Source organism: Etheostoma cragini, chromosome 17 (genome assembly GCF_013103735.1).
Source record: "Etheostoma cragini isolate CJK2018 chromosome 17, CSU_Ecrag_1.0, whole genome shotgun sequence".
Classification (NCBI taxonomy): domain Eukaryota; kingdom Metazoa; phylum Chordata; class Actinopteri; order Perciformes; family Percidae; genus Etheostoma; species Etheostoma cragini.
In genome coordinates this window covers 17867175-17886088 of record NC_048423.1, presented here as the reverse complement: position 1 = coordinate 17886088, position 18914 = coordinate 17867175, and the positions used below count along the sequence as shown (strand labels likewise).

The following is an 18914-nucleotide window of genomic DNA, read 5'->3' as shown; positions in this document are numbered from 1 at the left end:
GGGAAAGGGAAGTTTGGGGTCCCCTGCTGGAGCTGCTGCCCCCGCGACCCGATACCGGATAAGCGGTCGAAGATGGACTACTCAAATTTTTCATACACTTTCATATGCTTTTTTATACACGTTTTCATACAATTTCATACACTTTCATTCACTCAAAAGTATCAACATAAATTAATGTCATTTAAATAAAATAAGACATCCCTTATGTCCTAATAGAAAGGAAAGTTAAATAAAAAATGAACATTAATTTCATTGAGACATTAAACCAGCCGCTCTCTCTTTGTCTGTGCGCCCTGATAGCTCAGTTGGTAGAGCGGGCGTCCATATATAGAGTCCTCAACGCAGCGGGCCAAGGTTCAACTCCGACCTGTGGCTCTTTGCCACATGTCATTCCCCTCTCTCTCCCCTTTCTCTTCTTCAGCTGTCCTGTCATTAAAGGCCTACAATTAAAAATAATCTTTGTCTTTTGTGAAAATTATACTTAAGTTCCACACTGTAGCTATTCTCTTTGGGACAATACATTCATAATTTTTATTTATACTATATATCAGCAGACCAATGTTCTTCATACATGAGAAACATTTTTCTTTTGAAATGAAATAAAGGAAATATCCTTTTAGTGGGTCTCTCATTTGCATTTGACATTTCTGGCTGATGTTTGGAGATTACCCTACCGTATCGCCACTTATGGTCAAAAGTGAGGTAAATTGATGGATTTCCCAAAAAGATCCATAATGCACAGTGTTAAAACTTGTGTGTTTACAGAAACCCTAAACACCAATAGCATAGCTGCACAGGACACACAGATTATGGAATTGTATATAAGTATGGAATCCCAGAATACCACGCTGTTTAACTTTGTTCCAATCCCGGTGCTCTTCCCTCTGACTGAACTAGAACACTGACAGCTTCTCGTCCAGCGTCACGCCAAGATCTGTATACTGATCAGGATATGATAGCAGCATTGAACCAAAGCTAACAACTGTACTTCTCTCCAGTGATGATATTTACACACTATAGCTCAAAACAAGATATTTGAAATTATTGTCACAATGCAAACGGCAACAATCAGACATGTATGTCTTTGTGCATGAGCCACAGGGTCTTTTGTTTTGAAACAACAGGCCCAAAGAGAACGTCGTCTGCGGGTTGACAGATAAAAGGAATCTCCACTAACAGCCGCACTGGACCCGGTGTGTTTGAGTGTGTAATTGGCTCTCGCTGTGTTCTGATTGTCTGTCTCTGATTGGCTCCCCAGCGATATGAAAAGTGTGCTGCAGGACCCGGAGCTCAGCCTGCTGCAGCGTTGCCTTCTGGTCTCACGGTGAGTTACAACTCAGCATTCTCTGAGTTAGCGCTGTTTGTGTTCTGCCCTGATTGTACTGTGTCCATGGGGGTTTACTGGTACCCCAGCGAGATTATGTATTATGTTGTTAACATTCAGACAGTGCACCTATGTCAAAGACTCCTGAAGTACTGAGTTTCCATGAGAAGTAAAATACTAAATAGCAGACAAAACAGTTGCTATGCTTGAAGTTGGATGTCGTCTCTCATAATAATGTAACTGCAAGCACAAAACACACTTGTTAAACTAGTCTTTGACTCAATGTGTTTGCTTCTGCTAATGTATCCCTGTCTGTCTGTGTGAATGTTGAGGTTGGGCAGTAGAGTGGTTCTATTTGTTACAATTATCTTAAGCAGAATTGGGTTTGCAATCAAGCTACTACTGATTGACTGGAACATAATTAAACCGAGCAAGACATAATTAAATGGATCAGAAGTGATAAGCCTGCATAGCAGAAATCTGTACATTAGGGTATACTTCAACATGATCATTTAAGCTTTTCTACCTGTTCTTTTTTGGAATATCAATATAAAATTGTAACATGTTACTAATTTAGTTTACATTTTGCTTCATTCAGAATATGTAATTTACTCGGGAAAGATAAACAAGATGATCCAATATTACTAGGCATTTGTTTTTAAAACTGTCAAATGATCTGCCTGAAAAACTGGATTCATTTTTGCTGTAACTGTACAAGCTGTGATTCTGTATTTCCACCAAAAAGCGCGATGTGAGAGCTGGTGTCAGCACCTCTGATCTCATCTCTGCTCCAGTTCTCATTTCCCTCGAGCATCTGACAAATCTATAACCGCCAGTCTGAGTGGAAATGCAATATCTCCCCCTCGTTTCTTTCCTGTTATTAAAGCAATGATTTACCTGGAAAGACCCTTTTACCACGCTGAATACTATGACAGTGCTCACCACGAGGGCTCATGATGTCTCTCCATTTGGCACATTTGCCAAGTTTTCATGCCATTGTGTATGTGGCTAGGTAACCTAGCAACAGCGGTGGGTTTGTGCAGATATGTTTAAAGGAGGCTGAGGGAAGTAAAGGAAAGAAAAGAATAAAGGAGGATGTAGAGGGGGTGGAGGGGAGCTGAAAGAGCGAGGCGTGGGTGGGAAGATACAGAAACTATGGTCATTAGTGAGAAAACTACTCGAAGAACCAGGTTCAGACTGCAGAACTTGGCTAACTTCTCCAAAGGGAACATTATCCACTCTGGGCCCAGCTGATGCGTTGTTGTGGTAAACCGCAGGCTGTTCGGGGATGAGTCGGACCTTCACTTCTGGACAGTGGCGTCACACTACCTCCAGTCGTTTGCCCAGGCTCGTCAGCTAGGTGTGTCCACTGCAGAGGGTCAGGCCAAAAGTGAAGGAACCCAGATGTCTCCTCCGAACCACCTGGACATCTGCCACGACGTTCTGTGTGAGAGCTCTTACTTCCAGGTTAGTGAAACAACAAAAGAAGATAAAGGGTTTGCTTACTTTTGTTGCCTTTTTCTGTCTTTAATACACCGAGACAATGGAGACAAATGCCCTGCAGTCAGCATTTCAAAATTCCCGTAGGGGTCATGCAGAGACAGTTACTATCCTCACTTCAAGACCGCGCTCAATATCCCATAAGGCTGTCCCTTGTCATCCACAGTGAACAACATCGCCCCAGTCACACAGTACATTTTATTATCAATGCCATTGTGTATTTCCTCTGTTGTCTCACTAAGCCCCGGTCTTTAAGGGAAGCATCTCACATCTTTAAGCCTTTTGAGGTCAAATCTATTTCTCACTTCAACCTCACTACATTTAATGTCCCCAACATTTCCTCTAAAGATTCTAGCCCACGCCGGGACACGCTCAATTAAAAAAAACTCTTGTTTGTGCCGTGTCATTGCTCAGGTCATAGAGCAATGACATCCTGCAATGACATCAGCGTCCTGCTGATGATTCTTATTAACCACGCCTTGAGTGTCCTGTTTTTTCCAACTTAAATTATTCCTGTTAATTGGTCATCCTCTGCTGTGTCTCCCCGCATCACTCTCCTGGTCAACATGGCAGCCACAGCCTATTTGAAAATAGACACCCATCTTTATGTTGCCATATTGAATGCAAAGGTTGTTTTGCTAAAAGGTGTATTATTTTGTTTTTTAAATTGGATTGAACCCAAGCATGGTTTTTATGTCCAGGTTGCAGATAAAAACTGTTGGTAGTACTTAAAAATTTGGCACACTGTGCAAGTAAAGACAGTAGTTCTTTGGTAGGTCTTTTTCCTCCACAGAGCTGCATCAATATACCCAAGGAAGCAGAGGAGAGGAAAGAAGGTGTATCTCTTCTGATGAAAGACAATTAGGCAGTTAAGAAAAATGTCAACTAGCTTTTAGCTTGCATTGAGGATAACGGTAGCAGAATGTAGGTGGCCTTCAAATGAGCCTGTCCTGTTTTGCTTCTTTTCTTAAAATCGATTATGTACTATGTTTTTTGTGAAAGTTGTACTCCCAGTTAATGAGGGGACACGCAGTGACCACGTAGTTAAGACTTTCAAAGTGCTACCCTGACAGTCTGCAACTATTCGAATCCTGTAGTCATGAAACAGCATCAGTGGTAGCAGTCTGACTGTAATTACTAATATCCGAGCCCACAGCTGTGACTCACAGAAGAATTCATCATAATAAAGTGCAACAAAAGTAAAGCTGCTCTGTCGGATATAGATATACACACACAGACACACAACACATTTTCTTCTTATCTTTCCTCTTATTGTATAATCCCCCCCACCCATCCCTCCCTAAATCTCATTTAAAACTCATACTTTGAATATATCTATTGCTGTTTTCATGTTTAATGCCTATCATTTGCTGACTCAAAAAATGAATGTGGTCTCCCATCAGGGAACATGTAATGAAATAATGAGAGAAAAAAGACAGCAGTAATGAGTGTGGTAGACAGTGGCACCAGAAACGCTTTGAAAACTCCTGAATATTTTAAAGACTTTATAATTACACTCTCCATCTCTGTGATCTGTATTTCTATACTTGTCCTCCATATCTCTTTTGCTTATCATTACTTGACTTGCTAATGTCCAATAATCCATCCGTTACTGTCTCTCACCCACACATATGTACACAGTTTGACAGTGGATCTATGGAAGCAGAATGTAAAAAAACAAACAAACAAATAACGTTACTTGTGGCTCAACCTTTACTTTGTGGCTCAACAGAAGTTCCAGTTGGATCGAGTTCACCTGCAGGAGGTGAAGCGCTCCAGTTATGACCACACAAAGAAATGTGCTGACCAGCTCCTCCTGCTGGGTCAGGTAAGTGTTGCACACACTCATGTCTTGTAGGGTGGCTACACACACACACACACGGTACATGTTGCATTCATATTCCACCTGATGATATTTCCGGCCAAATGTCCATTACGTTGGACTTTCTTTGTGTTGGAAATGTGTGACTATGGTTAACTGCTCCTCAGATCTTTGCAGGGTAAATACAGACAGCTAGACTATCTGTCCAATTTTAGTTTTCTGTTGCACGACCAAAACTACCTTTTGAACGTACACACGTTGCATCAAAACAACTTCTTTCACGGGGCTATTTTGCGGTAGCACCTATGGCTCTGTCCGGCACTTAGCACCTCCCATGACGATACTGATTGGTTTACAGAAATACCAATAAACCATAGCACGTTTTTCTTGCATCACAGAATGCTGTGTGGACTCACCAGACCCTGTGGTCTGATGGTCTGGCAAAACTAGATTACATTAATATATAAAATAACATTAACTCATTAACTCATATTTCTTATCTAATTAACATTAGATAAGAGTTACTGCTCACGTTTTCCAGTTTTAGACTACACACTAGTGGTATCTCTCTCACACAGACACACACGCACACTCTGCCTAGCTGGGCATACATATTGGCATAATGGTAAATAGATCATATTGGTGCTGTGGAGTCTAATGAAGCAAGATGGACAATAAGTGCTGCCTCGGTCTTCCTTGGCGTCTCAGCCCGAGGGATTGGAGTCACCTCCTTATCCTCTCAGCATCACCACTCTCCTTTTAATCACAGGCTGCAATCGGCAGGCTGCGTGTTGGAGTTGCAGACATTCAAAGGCCAGCTTGAGCTCACCCGTGCATCAGCTCAAGCCTTCATCTACACCAGATGAAAAGCACAATAATAAACATAATTTCCCTTTTACTCTCAGCATGCTCTGCTCACACACTGGTTACCTGTCTCTGCTGCTGATGCCTTGTTTCTCTTCGCAACCGCAGTCATTACATCTTCATCTCTTTGTTGCTGCTCTCAGACGGACCGAGCAGTGCAGTTACTGTTGGAGACGAGCGCAGACAACACCAGCTACTACTGTGATTCGCTCAAGGCGTGCCTAGTGACCACCATCACCTCTTCAGGCCCCTCACAGTCCACCATCAAACTAGTGGCCACTAACATGATTGCCAACGGCAAGCTAGCAGGTAGTGTTACTGTATGTCTGAAAGCAGTGAGCAACCTTCTCCGTTCTTATTTTAAGGAGTATCAGCAGCATTCTCTGTGTGGGTGTCTGCAGCTTTGAAAGGGCCTTAAAAAAATCTTTAAATAATTCATCTTTTTTTTTTCCTTTTACATTAACTAGACACCATACAAATATGGATTGTATAGAGGTTTTAAAAAGCTATTAATCTACCTGGAAAGACTCCAACCTATAGATTCTTTACAGATTAAAATCTAGTATTGCATAATGAGTGGAGTTTCTGCCAGCAGATTTACAGTTTGGGAAGAACTTTTCACACTGGTGTCTAGGCAGAGTTTGCCACCTCGGTAGCGAAAAACCATCATCTCTCCAACTCTCAATCGTGTACTATTTCTTCTTTCTTGCTGTCTGTCAGAGGGGGTACAGCTGCTGTGTTTGATTGACAAGGCAGCGGATGCTTGCCGCTACTTGCAGACCTACGGGGAGTGGAACCGTGCTGCCTGGCTGGCTAAGGTAACACAGCATGACGGCGTCCGTCAGCAGGAAACATCAGATACTGTGTAATGTTTGGATAGTTTGTGAGTGTGTGGGCATGTGGTTGGTGGGTTGGTGTTAAGTGTGTATATTAAGTATATATATTTTAAGTATTTCTTATGAGCATTATAATGTGGTAAACACAACAATGTGTGCGTGCGTGCGTGCTTGGGTGTGTGTGTGTGCGTGCGTGTGTGTGTGTGTGTGTGTGTGTGTGTGTGTGTGTGTGTGTGTGTGTGTGGGTGTGTGGGTGTGTGGGTGGTTTTTCAGGTGCGTCTGAACCCAGCGGAGAGCTCAGATGTGCTGAAGCGCTGGGCGGAGCACCTTTGCTCCCCGCAGGTCAACCAGAAATCCAAAGCTATCATGGTGCTGCTTTCCCTGGGCTGCTTTTACAAAGTAGGAGAGATGCTACAAAGGTAAGTGCCAAGATTGATGCTGTTATGAGCCTATATATTCAGACATTCCCAAAAAATGGTGTGTTCGGCATTGTCTAAGACTGAGCTGTTGAAAAGTCCAATATCTTTGGCACTTGGTAAGCTCGCCTGGTAGAGTAAATACATACATGCAAATAACACATTTCACAAGATTCCCATTTAATTTGCATTCTTTAATATTCCCTTTTATTAAATGTGTTATTTTCCTTTTTGTGTATGCTGCGTATCTTTTTCTGTTGGACTACTTGTCCTTCTCTCTGACAGCTTTTGCTCTGGCAGCAAAAGCTCTCTTAGAGAATTAGAGCAGAATCAGGACGACAGGGCTGCTGTTAGCTTTAGGATCACAGGCATCAAGGCAGGGGTTATACTGGTTTCTCACAATAGCTCTCACCTTTTTCTGCCTTTTTCTTTCCCTCCTCTCTTGGGCAGCATGAGGCACTTTGATCGCGCCGCTCTCTTCATTGAAGCCTGTCTGAAGTACGGAGTGATGGAGGCCAATGACTCTTCCAATATCCTTTTTGAAAACCCATTACTGCACTCTAAGGTCATTTATAATCAGAGATAGCTCCCCTGGTTACTCTGTCCATCTCTTCAACAGATGTGCCCTTGATTGCAGCGAGCTTTTTCCCCATGGACAGTTGAAATGCTCCACCAAGCACATCCTATGACACTTTGATCACAGAGCTCAGTTATGCCCCAGACTCATAAGAGAACTTTTCGATTCTAGACTTTAAAAAACCTATTGCATTCAAGTCAAGGATCGAGCATATTGTCACATGACACAATGGAGATGATCTTGTTAACTCCTCAACAGGGTGAGGAGTTAACTCTATGGCTACTGGATTAATCCAGCCGGTCCTTTTTATATACACAACATTTCTAATGGAAGACAATCTAGAAATGTTGTAGAAAATGTGTTTTATATTACATATTAATTCTTTACTTTTATGTAACCCCACATATAGCAATTACAGAAGAAACAAAAAACTCACCCTAAAACAATATTTCATCTAGAAATGTATCAGTACTGTGCATCCACTGAAATGAAGACACCCCCTTTTGGTTTGCTCATTTGTCAGCAATGGCTTGTAGCCTCTTAGTGAATTATTATGGATGAAGACCAGACCAGGAGCAGATTAAGCCTGCAGAGGGCCAAGCTGTCTGTCAAGAGCTAACAATATCTCATTCTCAGAGTTAGTAAGCATGTGACTTAAAAGCCTAATATGTAGGATTTTTCCAAAAAAACTATGTTTAGACTAAGACAAAAGTAACCCCTCTCAATCATTACGTGTGTGGTGGTGTCTGGATCTGCGGAGGCCCTGCCCTCTCCCTGGATTTTCTCTTTTCTTCTTATTTTGCTCGTCATTTCTGGCTGTCAGCAAGAAGCCGTTGGGCCTGTCACGTCGGTGTGTAACCCCTAGCGCAGGTTCTACAGCCCGGTCTCATTCTCAATGCTGCCGTTTTGTCACCCCCCCCCTCTGTGTCTCACACTGAAGCAGAAGGCACCCAGGGGTGACCTCTGCTCTGTGCCGTCAGTCAGTGTGTCTGTTGAACCAACACACACACACATGCAGCGACAGGACAAAGCTCAGAGGTGTGGATGTGTTTATGTGTGCTTTGAAACAGTAGTAAAACAATCCAAAATAACTTTTTTATTCTTTCCATTGCTCTGATTCACGGCTTTGTTCTCGCATTGCTTCTCACTCTCTTCATTCACTCTCTATCTCGCTAAACCACCGTTTCTTTTTTATTGCTGGGTTTACAAACACCAACCGATAAAAGAAACATTTTATACCTTTAATATCCGCTGTTGTACTTTTTTAGAAATGAAGGTGACAGATTTATTTATAATACAAACATAAACTGGGCCCAGACACTGCAATCTCAAGGCACAGGTGCTAGTGTGTGTCCCCCAACTAATCTATTATCGACAGTAGGGAAAACCATGCTCAGTGTGTGGCCGAGAGGCTGCATACATTCAGTTGCCCGAGCTAAAACTAAGTAATGCAGTCAGCGCAACAGCCAAGCAACAAATCCTCCCTCCATAAAGGTCATAAAGACCTTTTTTACGTCGAACTTGTTTTAGAGAGGTGTTGAATGTAATATACATTTTGGAGGCTGCATTTGGAGTCAAGAAAAGGCCACTAAGCACACAAACATAGACAACTAACAAAACTTGTATTGCATCTAAATGTATGCTACTGCTGACATGGCACAGGCAGGAAAATAGAGTGTAGAGTCTCTAAGAACTGGTGACTGCAAATGTCACCACATCTAATCCATATTGTTTTCCTCCCTAGCCCATTCAGTGACCCCTATAATTCTGTATGGTACTACCTGCATTCAACTTATTTTAAAACTCAGTTATTTAGATGTTTGTACTTGGACATTTTGATGTTAAGCATGTTATAATCGCCTCTAATCAGTTTCATTGGTTCAACCCATGGCTACATGTTCCACCTTCTAATTTTTAGGATGTGATAATCTAGTGTGTGGTAGCACAAACCTTAATATGTTTGAGTGATGACAGCTTTCATTGGCCCACTGTAGTTTTTTTGTTTGTCCCATAAAATATTGTCAGTTCTCCTTGACTTGCGTTTGCACATAAACTTATCAAATCTGTATTTTTGGAGTATGCGCGGATGCTGCGCTCACTGGGCCTGAGGGAAGGCGCCGCTCTGTGGGCATCGCGGGCGGGCAGCGCCGGGGAGCAGCTGATGGAGGAGCTGTTCCAGGGAGAGGGGAGCGTGCCAGAAGCCATTCCAGGCGAAGAGGGAGTCGAGCTGAGCCGGGTTAGCACCGAGTGACCCCGGAAAGACTGGAGAACGGATGACATACTCTTTGGTACAAATCAAAGAACGGCCATTCATTCTAACTTCAATAGTGTGACCGTTGTGAATTTACCGTGTCAGCATCACAGGGGAATCACGATCATCATGAGAAGACAGGAGAGATGAGGAGATTCCTCCATGTGAAGCTGCCGGTCCGTCACTGAAGTCTGTGTCCTTAGCGAGTTTGACATTTCTTAATGTTCGGTATGACCAGTGTGTGTTTGTGCACATATGTGTATGCATGTAAGATCCCCAAAAGAAAACACACTTGTCCTGATCCCCCTCCCCAACAATGGAAGTTGACATAGTTGATAACAGTCTGTGATTTTTAATGGTTGCTTGTTAAGCTTTATTTTGTGTCTGTAATAATAACTTCAAAGTATTGTTGTAGCTCAACAGGTTAAATTAGCCTTATTGCTGCTGAGATTAAATGTGGCAGAATGGATTTATCCCAAAATTATGTTCCCTATTTCATTTTGAAAATGCACCGCCCTTACAGAAGCCCCCCCCCCCCCCCCCACTATTAATCCATGTCTATCTAATGACTGAATTCCAAAATTATAATTTTTTGCACTCTTGATTTAACCAAAAACACTGCATTATTTGAATGATCACTTTTTTTTTTACACTCCTAGTAGTCCAGAGACACAATATTGCTCCAGACAGGCACACAACAGACCGCTGTATATTCACAGCAGGTGGTGCTGTGTAATCAACTCACCAAAGCCTGCTGCTGCACCAACCTCTGCAGCTGTAACTGTTGGACGCCAGGTCACTCCGACTCAGTAGACACTTATTAGTATATTATCTCATCTCCCAGAGCACAGAGGGGAGAGGAATCGGGCTGCTGCCACCTCAGTGATACCATTTAATTAGCTTGAGTAGAGTTTAGTTGAAGAGATGCTGGGTAATCCATTCCTGCCAAATGGAATTTTTAATTTTCTACTTTTACGAAGACTTGAGAGGATAGTTTTCTCTCTGTATTCTTTGATGTGTGTATAATGAGGTTGTTCTCTGGTGTGTGCGTATTACAAGAAGAGCTGTCAAAATGTGTTGTAACTCATTTTAATCAGACCTCGGAAGGATCCTTTACACACAAACAATAATCTGTGCTGCTTCCTCTGTTGCCCATCACGATCACAGTTTAGCAAACGGTTTAGACCTGCTGTCTCATCTCCTCTGCTCTGCTTTTGCCTCATGTTGTCATAGTGAACTACCTACTGAACATCAAAACATCATCATCTGCATGACAATGCAAAGCCTTTAGTGATTGTGTGTTTAAATACCTTGTAACGTGTTTAGTGGTCCTGAAACGAGACCGTAACTCCATCCGCAGGACCTTTTATAAGTGTGTTATTGTGTTTCATAAACACGTCAGTGCTGGTTCTCTTGTGTTACAGTTAACCCCAGGCAGTGTCACTATGGCAACCCAGGCCTCTTTCAGTGGGGGACTACAGGTTCCTGTAGATCCGTTTCACATAGCTCCACCAACATACTGTAGGAGTCCCACAACCCCGCAGGTAACCAGCTGTAGTTTACCTGGTGTTGTGTATCTTCCTCCAATCACGCCATGCAGTGTTGTGGGATCAACATGTGTTGCACTGCCTCTTAGGATTAGGCACTAGTGTGATTAACACTCGCTGCTTTTCTTTGTACTTATGAACAAAAGATGAAGTTAAGCCTTTTTTCATTGTTGTGTTCATTGTTTGTACAGTGATCCTAATGCTCTATGCTATATAAATATTACAAGAGAAAAAATAAGATATATGTATATATTGATGGCAATAAAATCAATGTTATTAACTTTATGTTTTCAGTGTGCTGTTTGCCTCTAAAGATGTGGACACAAGAGGGCGCTCTCACTCCTCAACAGGATGCAAAGTGGCTGGCTCTTCTGTTTCATGGCAGTCACTTTGTGAGGAAAAAAACTCCTATTAGCAAGTGCTCTTTGCAATTATCCTCCTTTAATTTCAACCCAGGTAGATTGAATTTGAACATTCGTTCATTTATCAAACTGTCTCAGAAGTGAATTGGTTCTTGAATGAGTCTCCCTTCCGCTATTAATGACTTCTTTTCTGCTCAGAAGGAGAGCCAACAGCTGGCTTCGCCTCCCCGTCCAGGTCCAACCGTTCTCACTGTTTTTTTGCCTCAGATTTATTCATTCTTTTTCTTCTCTCTCTCTTTCTCTCCTGCAAGAAAGCAGATCACAAAAGGAAGAAAAACAGTCTGAAACAGAAGGGCTCACAAATGAGTAGATTGTGTTCCTTTAATGGTTTAATGAATAACTGCCGGAGAGCCGGTCCAGCCGTTACAGCCAGGTCATCAGTATGCGCCGCCGCACCACAGGATTTCTATTCTGTCCCACTGCTTATACTTAAGGCTACCACCCAGATAGCCAAATGGCTCTGATAACAACTCCCATCCAGCCATCCTCACTTGTCACTTCCCTTCTTCACATTATATGTACTTTATTCCTCTTTTTTCTATCTGTCCTTACTTTTCCTCCTCCTAAAGGAACCAGGCAGAGTCCATGCCAACTCATGTTCTTGCTGGACTCCACTGCTTTCCTGGAAGCCTTGTTTCCATCTGCTGTTTTGCTGTAGTGCCCCCCCCCCCTCTCCCCACTCCTGAAATAAGGATTCAAAGTAGTATCAGAAACACAAGATTAAGTGTTTGGCTCCAACGCTGTGGGGAGCACTGCTGTTCATTTAACATATGGAAATGCCTAGCCTCCCCTGTTTCAAGAATTACCAGCCGGCTCTAAATCAATCGTATACAGCCGTCTCGCTGCTACACTTTGTCAATCATCTGTAAAAGCAGCCATTGAACCGGGTCTTCTACCAAACACTGCACAGTCTGTGGGGCATACACAGTGAAACGCAGCGGGTCATCCGGTTCCCATGAGCATGTTCTCCCCCTGGTGCTGACGGATGGCTTTATCCACGATGGGCATGTCCATGCCTGCTTGCACCTCTAACTGAAAACCCACCATGTCTTCTTCTGCGTTTGTGTGTTTTCCACTTTGTTGTACTCCTCCTCTCGGAGTGTTACCACTGAGTTCATTCTTCATTTTCTCTGTAATTGTCCCATCTTCTGTTGTTTCTGCAACACCCTCCCCCAGACATTTGAAAGCATTCTTTAGGAAGCTCACACCCCAAGAATGTTTGGGTTGGGTGGCTGCTGCATTAATGAAGCTAATTATTTGTCGAGGTATGTTGATTGCTGTTTCACACTTGTCCTTTTGACCTGTGTTGAAAATAAGGTAAAATAGCATGCCATTTGCATGCTTTCCTTTGGGTTGGCCTGTTTGATGTTTCTCATGAGTATCCTCTCTATGTCACTGTAGATGTGGCTGACCTTGTTTTTCATCTAGTTTTTCACCTTGTTTTCTCTGTTATCAACACTTTCTTCCTCCCAGTCTGCTCCGTAGGGAACCTGATCTACACGTGTAAAGGCCATATGTTTTTCTCACACAATCCCTCTCACCCCCACATCACCTCCTCTCGCCCACATCTGGGGGCAGCGCCTGGCGTGGAAGGAACCCGCGGGCCTGATCTCATCTGATTGCCTCAGCCAGCCGCTCCTCTGATTGGCTACAAATTATTTTCCTCCCTCCTTTCAGCCTCTGCTATTGGTTGATCTCCCTGTTCCCCTTGTTGTTTGTAGACTCTGGTTGGCTGAGTAGTGCTGCCAGGGGGCCCCTGCTTGGGGCTCCAGGTGATGTTTATGTTGAAAGTATTCAGGCCCCTCAGCTTTATCTGATTCCATTTAGATGAATGTCACAGTGTTCAGCAGACCATGGCCTCACCTCGCCACAACACCGCATTGCGCCCATTTGAGAGAAGCATGAGCAGGAGAGAGTAAAGTGAAGATGGTGGTATGGGGGGGGGCGCTGCATAGGGGAACAACAGGATCCATGGAACATTACCGCACGATGACAAACTCTTATCGAGGCCCCAGTAATGACTTGCGGACAGAATAATCTTTTAAAAAGCTCCTGCTATCTCCAAAACAGCTCTTTTGTGGCTTCCACGCGTGCATGTTGCGGCCAGGGCTGGTATTTACAACAGAAAAGAGGAATCAATGAGTGCATTGTGTCAGAAGCGTGGGGCTGCCTCCGTCAATTACTGCAGTTTTGTCCGCAGCTTCTGCACAGGCTTTAACATGATTCTACGCTACTAATCCTCACAGAACGTACGTTAGTGAGACAGAGACAAATGATTTGCTTAAAGAGACTTGCCCAGACAGTGGCATCTACAGACTGTTTAGATTGACAGACCTATTTCACTGGGGGAAATTTCCAAACTGGGAGCAGAAGGTTTATCTGATGATATCAATGCCACGTATAATAGGAAACCCTCACTGCTATGTCAACAAGCCATAAAGACACGGTTGAAAGATCTCTTCCACAGCTAGTGTTGACAAAGCTAAAGCCCCATCCAGGCCCTCTGGTGTCTTTGTATATGTAAATAGACGCTGCAGAGAGATCCTATTAATCACTGTGATGTTGATTAATTGCAACAATACATTGCCAAGAGATGAAGAAAGAAGAAGCCTAATGAACACACATACTTAAGCATACTTAAGAACAATACTTAAAGCTTTTAGGGAGTAGAACATTTTAAGCCAGGTCTAATGTATGAAGACACAGGGGACTCAAAGGCACCCAGAAATCCACACTGTACCTCTGGCTGATCCCAAAATCGGTGTGTTTTCTGTGTTTAATGGCAGGCCATAAGGTAATAGAGATGCCACAGATGACCCTACTACAGTGTGGCCCTCCCCGGGCTAATTTACACTGTCCTTTGGGAGATTAGCACAGGGGAAGGCAGGGATGATTATTAAGGAAATGGCCTTTTATAAGCCGCTGTAGGCTCGGCCAGCCGGGCCCAGGGCTGCACAGACGAGGGGTATTCCCTTTCATCGGCGGACAGTGGGAGCCAGTAAAGGATGTAAAGGATACCTGTGTTGCGGCCGACCCATTTCCTGTATTGTTGGTTGTGTATATGTGCATGAAAGCGTGTTTAGCTGAAGCTGTATGTGTGCCTGTGTATCCATGAATATGAGCTGGGTTGTCTGAGCAGACAGAGTGATCTCAGTTTAACCGCCCTGGCCTCTTTCCTGTGAGCGCAGAGAGACCATCCTGCTGTGTTTGGGTCTCTCACGGAGCTGAGTGTTTTTGTTTCTACTCAAGCGGAGTACATGCGTTTCCTCTCTGTGTAGTCCGACCGGACACACTGGGCCTGTGTGTGAGAGCGGGGCCGTGGGGGGACGCTGGAGGCTCAGCAGCGGTGGGCTGTTTTGCTGCGGCCCGTGCAGCCCCTCACTCCTGGGGATAAGCACGTGCTGCGCTGCCAAGAGAGAACCAGGTCCAGGCTCCTCTTTCTCCAGTGGTTTTCTAGGGAAAACATCCGCTGCACTGTTAAGTTCAGATGAAAATCAATCACAGAATAGTCATAGCTACAGTATGGGGCGCAAAGCTATACGCTTTGTTCAAGCACTGGGACCAATTCTACAAATTCTTACAATGTCTTGAGCATAAAGTATGTTCAGACTAAAGGAAGGAAGGAGTGCGGCAATAATGGACAATGATGTCCCATAATGCACCAAACCCCAGAAATGGCTGGTTGTTTACAGCTGCTGGGAGATACATTTGGACACAGGTGTCACCATTTCAGTGGCAGCACAAGACTCAAAGACATGTTAAGAGAGTTAACCCATAGAAGAAGACACTGAATAGCTAATTTACTATTTCTATTTCATCATTTTAAACTTATAGTTAGATTAAAGTTTGTGTTTGCACAAATAGTCTTTCATCTTTATTCTCCTGTTGTCCTTGGGTCAAATTTGACACCTTTTAAATATGTCTATATCTTAAATATGGGTTTCTTTTTAACCAAATTACCAAAAAATGGATTGGGTTCCATACAACGCTCTGTGCAAATACAATTGATCACTCAAACTCATCTGTGTGTTCCTCTGATCTTATCTATTAGTCAAAATACTTTCTCATTTCTGCTTTTTTAAGCTCAGATATTACGTATAATTCTATATAAATGAGAATTATTGAGCGTGGATTCCAAAAAGTACTGTAAAACTAGTACTGTAAAACTGGTCTGAAAAAGTCTGAAAAGGGGACAAAATTGGCAAATTTTTTACCCAAAAGGACAACACAAGGGTTAATTAAAAAAATTGGACAATTCCTTCATGTTTTGTACACTAATGGCCAAAGTATTGCACTGCCAACATTAGTGCAACCTAAGTGTATACTGTACCTGGTATTGACAAAGGACTGATATGTTTATTAAGATTCCAATAGGGGGCAGCAGAGGTCCAGAGAACAGATGTGTGTGAGTATCTTCCTCTTCCCCTCCTACTTCTAACTCCATTTAAGTTTACGCATGTAGTCTACTGTATGTAGAATATTAATGAGAATGACTGGTTCTGTAGATGCAACTAATTACGATGACACTTGTGTCTACTTAATGATTCTATACCTACTACTTATCTATCCCGCAGTTCAGTCCCCTAAAAGCATCATCCCTATTATTAAAAACTCTGCATGAATTTCACTAAACTGTTTATTCATTTTAATAAATCAGTCAGTTCAACATGTAAGGCCGTAGAATCGCTGTCTGCATCCCACTGAGAGGAGTCGCATTCCAGTGCGTCTGCGTGTTTCTCGCTGGCTAAGGTGTGTGTTAGTGGGTCATGCAGTGAGAGAGCCAACCAGAAGTCACAGGCCCATTTCATAACAGCTTACTGTGTTTGTGCATGAAGGCGCCATGTTCCCTCTATCACCGAGACGATCTGACACCAGCGCTGCTGCCTGTTTCCTAATCTGGGAATCAGTGTAGCAGCTATTCCTTATAGACACTGCTCGTACAGTACAGGGAAACCTCCTCTCAGATGTGCCAAGCCAACACTCGTGAAAAATATTTGGAGGTCACCAGACACTGACACTCCTTCTTGATCTCTTTGAGTGATATCTGATGCAACCCAGCTGGAAGAGATGCTGGCACACTAAAAACACATTACATCAGACTAGAAGTGTAACAGACAGGGAGAAGGAAGAGAGGCAAGAGGGAAGGAATGAAAGGTTAAAGTGATGAGGAGACAGAGTGGGGAGAATAGAAAGATGACAGAAGAAGGGGAAAGAAGGCGGGATGAGGGTGGGGCAGGGTGCTTACAGTGTTCTGTTGGACTTATGTAGATGTAATTCCTTCTGATGGGTCAACCTTCCAAACGCTGAGGCAATGGCCAACCGTAAGCGCGCACATGCAGTCGCACATTACATACACACAAGTGCAAGATGAATGCTGTGTGTGTGTGTGTTTGTGCAGGTGCGTGTTTGTCTGTTTAGCCCCTTGTTGCAATCTGGCAAGGCTGATGAAAGAGGATAGGGGGGGAGAAAGGCTAGATTTTGGTTTTCTTTAAGCGGCGAGGGCCGTCCCTCAGGGGAAAGAGAGATGGATCTTCTCCAAATGCCACCGTGGGTGCACTAATGCCTGCTTTGTTCGCCACGGTAATTCTATTATGGGGGATGAATCCCTTCTTTTTTTTGCCCTTCTTTCTCCATCCCAATTCCAAGTCCCCACACCCCTCCAGAGAGCTTCCGGCACAAGAACACAACAGTCAAATGGCCCCTAGAGGCCCCTGAGGGATTAGATGCAAAGTCCTACTGTTACATTGATGTAGTGAGTGGTGAAATAGCTCATTTTCTTCCCTCTGTCACTCATATTTAACTGTGTCCCAAGCAGTTTGAATTTTTCATGTCAGCCTTGTGAGTTTATATTCTTCACATTTATCAACAGGTCATTGTTTAAAAATCAACAGCAGATGATACGAGGAGGATGTTCTGCCTCGGTAAGATAAACAACACGGAGAAGTAGCTTTCATAAAAGATCTGTAAGTGATCCACGACTTTACCATTGGGCCATCCTCTGGGTCTTCTGTGTTTGCCTTGCACAATGGCATGCTGGGAGGGGAGTGTTTGTGGCTTTCAGGCCGGACGCTTAGGCCATGCAATGACTCTGTAAATATCCAGTGATGTTCACTCCTCTAGGACTGGCTTCTCTCTCCTTTGGGCAACAGCTAACTGCTCTACCCAGCAGCCCCTAGAGAGCCTCTAATCCCTTCACCCTGGGAACAACTCCAACTTGCTGTCCCTTAAAATGTCTTGGATTGTGCATTATTAGATGCTATGAATTACACTTTGGGACGTGTGGAAGAAAAACATGGCAACTGGCAAACATGGCAGTGATAAATCTGAAATAATGAAACAGGGCTCTAAGTGAAACCAGGAGGGCTTCGCCGACCCAAAATCAGGGTAACTTGATAGTCCTGCAGCGCTGCTGGAGGAAGGACTGCTAGTAAAGCCCAGCTGGACGTGCGGGTACCTAACCTATGTACAATGTGGAGATCATTGGAGCCCTGGGAGATCTGAGAAGGGTCACATTCCTGGCTTTCCGAGCAACCCTGGGAGAGATGGTAGGACTGCGTGTCCTACCATCATCGTCCAGATGATGCTGAAAGTAAAATTCTTAACACGGCTTCTACTAGCCATGCTATCTCTTTATTTTTATTCTTCAGACTTCCTGGGAGAGTTATGGTCCTATCAAGAGGTAGAGCTGACTAATGACAGGCTGTTTAGCTTTCATCTGTGATAAGTTACGGCTCTAGACGGGATAAATAAATGACTTAACCAAGACAAATATCCCGCTGTCTTTATACTTGGAATCCTCATGTTAATCTTCGTGTTAATAAATGAACAGACAGGGGGCAAAACCGATAAAGAGGCTTTTCTTGGGCTTTTTTTTTTACTTAACTGCCCTGTTGTGATTCCCTGTGTGTGTCACAGCTTTGCGTCTATTCTGAGCCCAGTGTATATGAGGGGCCTCACTACTGCAGCCATAAAGGGCAGACTGTGCACATAAGCGATGGAGCCCTGCTGGCCAGACCGCGGCGCAGTTGTTTTTTCATTCTGAAAGCGATATAAATTCCCAGCCGGTAATATAACATGTTAGGGTTGATGTGTGTGATAGAGGAGGAAAGAGGGCATGTGCGTAGTGTGTGTCTGAGAGAAAAGGGTAGTGTAGGGCAGAGAATGAATAGCTCTGTCACAGGAAGGTTAGCTAATAAAGTAGGTAGTTGAGGGAGGGGGTAACAAGAATGCATCTCATCTTTCGCCCCTTCACTGTGGGTTGTCATCGACGGTGAATTAGTTTTATGCTGAGGTGAATGCAACCAATAAAGCTCCATCCACTTGTCAGGCTATTCCCACCATACCCCCCCCCCCCC

General features: G+C 43.6%; 1 protein-coding gene and 1 long non-coding RNA gene across 2 annotated transcripts in view; both read left to right on the top strand.

Annotated features, from left to right (window-relative positions):
• The window catches only part of wdr11 (WD repeat domain 11), a 54244-nt gene extending 44127 nt beyond the window's left edge, over positions 1–10117 (top strand). The window contains exons 22-29 of the mRNA XM_034898325.1: positions 1259–1324; positions 2602–2791; positions 4557–4652; positions 5654–5819; positions 6231–6328; positions 6620–6765; positions 7213–7292; positions 9388–10117. Of these exons, the coding sequence (XP_034754216.1) occupies positions 1259–1324; positions 2602–2791; positions 4557–4652; positions 5654–5819; positions 6231–6328; positions 6620–6765; positions 7213–7292; positions 9388–9590 (1045 nt within the window). The 3' untranslated portion in view covers positions 9591–10117. The remainder of the gene's footprint in view (positions 1–1258; positions 1325–2601; positions 2792–4556; positions 4653–5653; positions 5820–6230; positions 6329–6619; positions 6766–7212; positions 7293–9387) is intronic.
• Positions 10118–10138: 21 nt separating this feature from the next.
• The window catches only part of LOC117960428, an 18891-nt gene continuing 10115 nt past the window's right edge, over positions 10139–18914 (top strand). The window contains exon 1 of the long non-coding RNA XR_004660152.1: positions 10139–11117. This is a non-coding gene — a long non-coding RNA (uncharacterized LOC117960428). The remainder of the gene's footprint in view (positions 11118–18914) is intronic.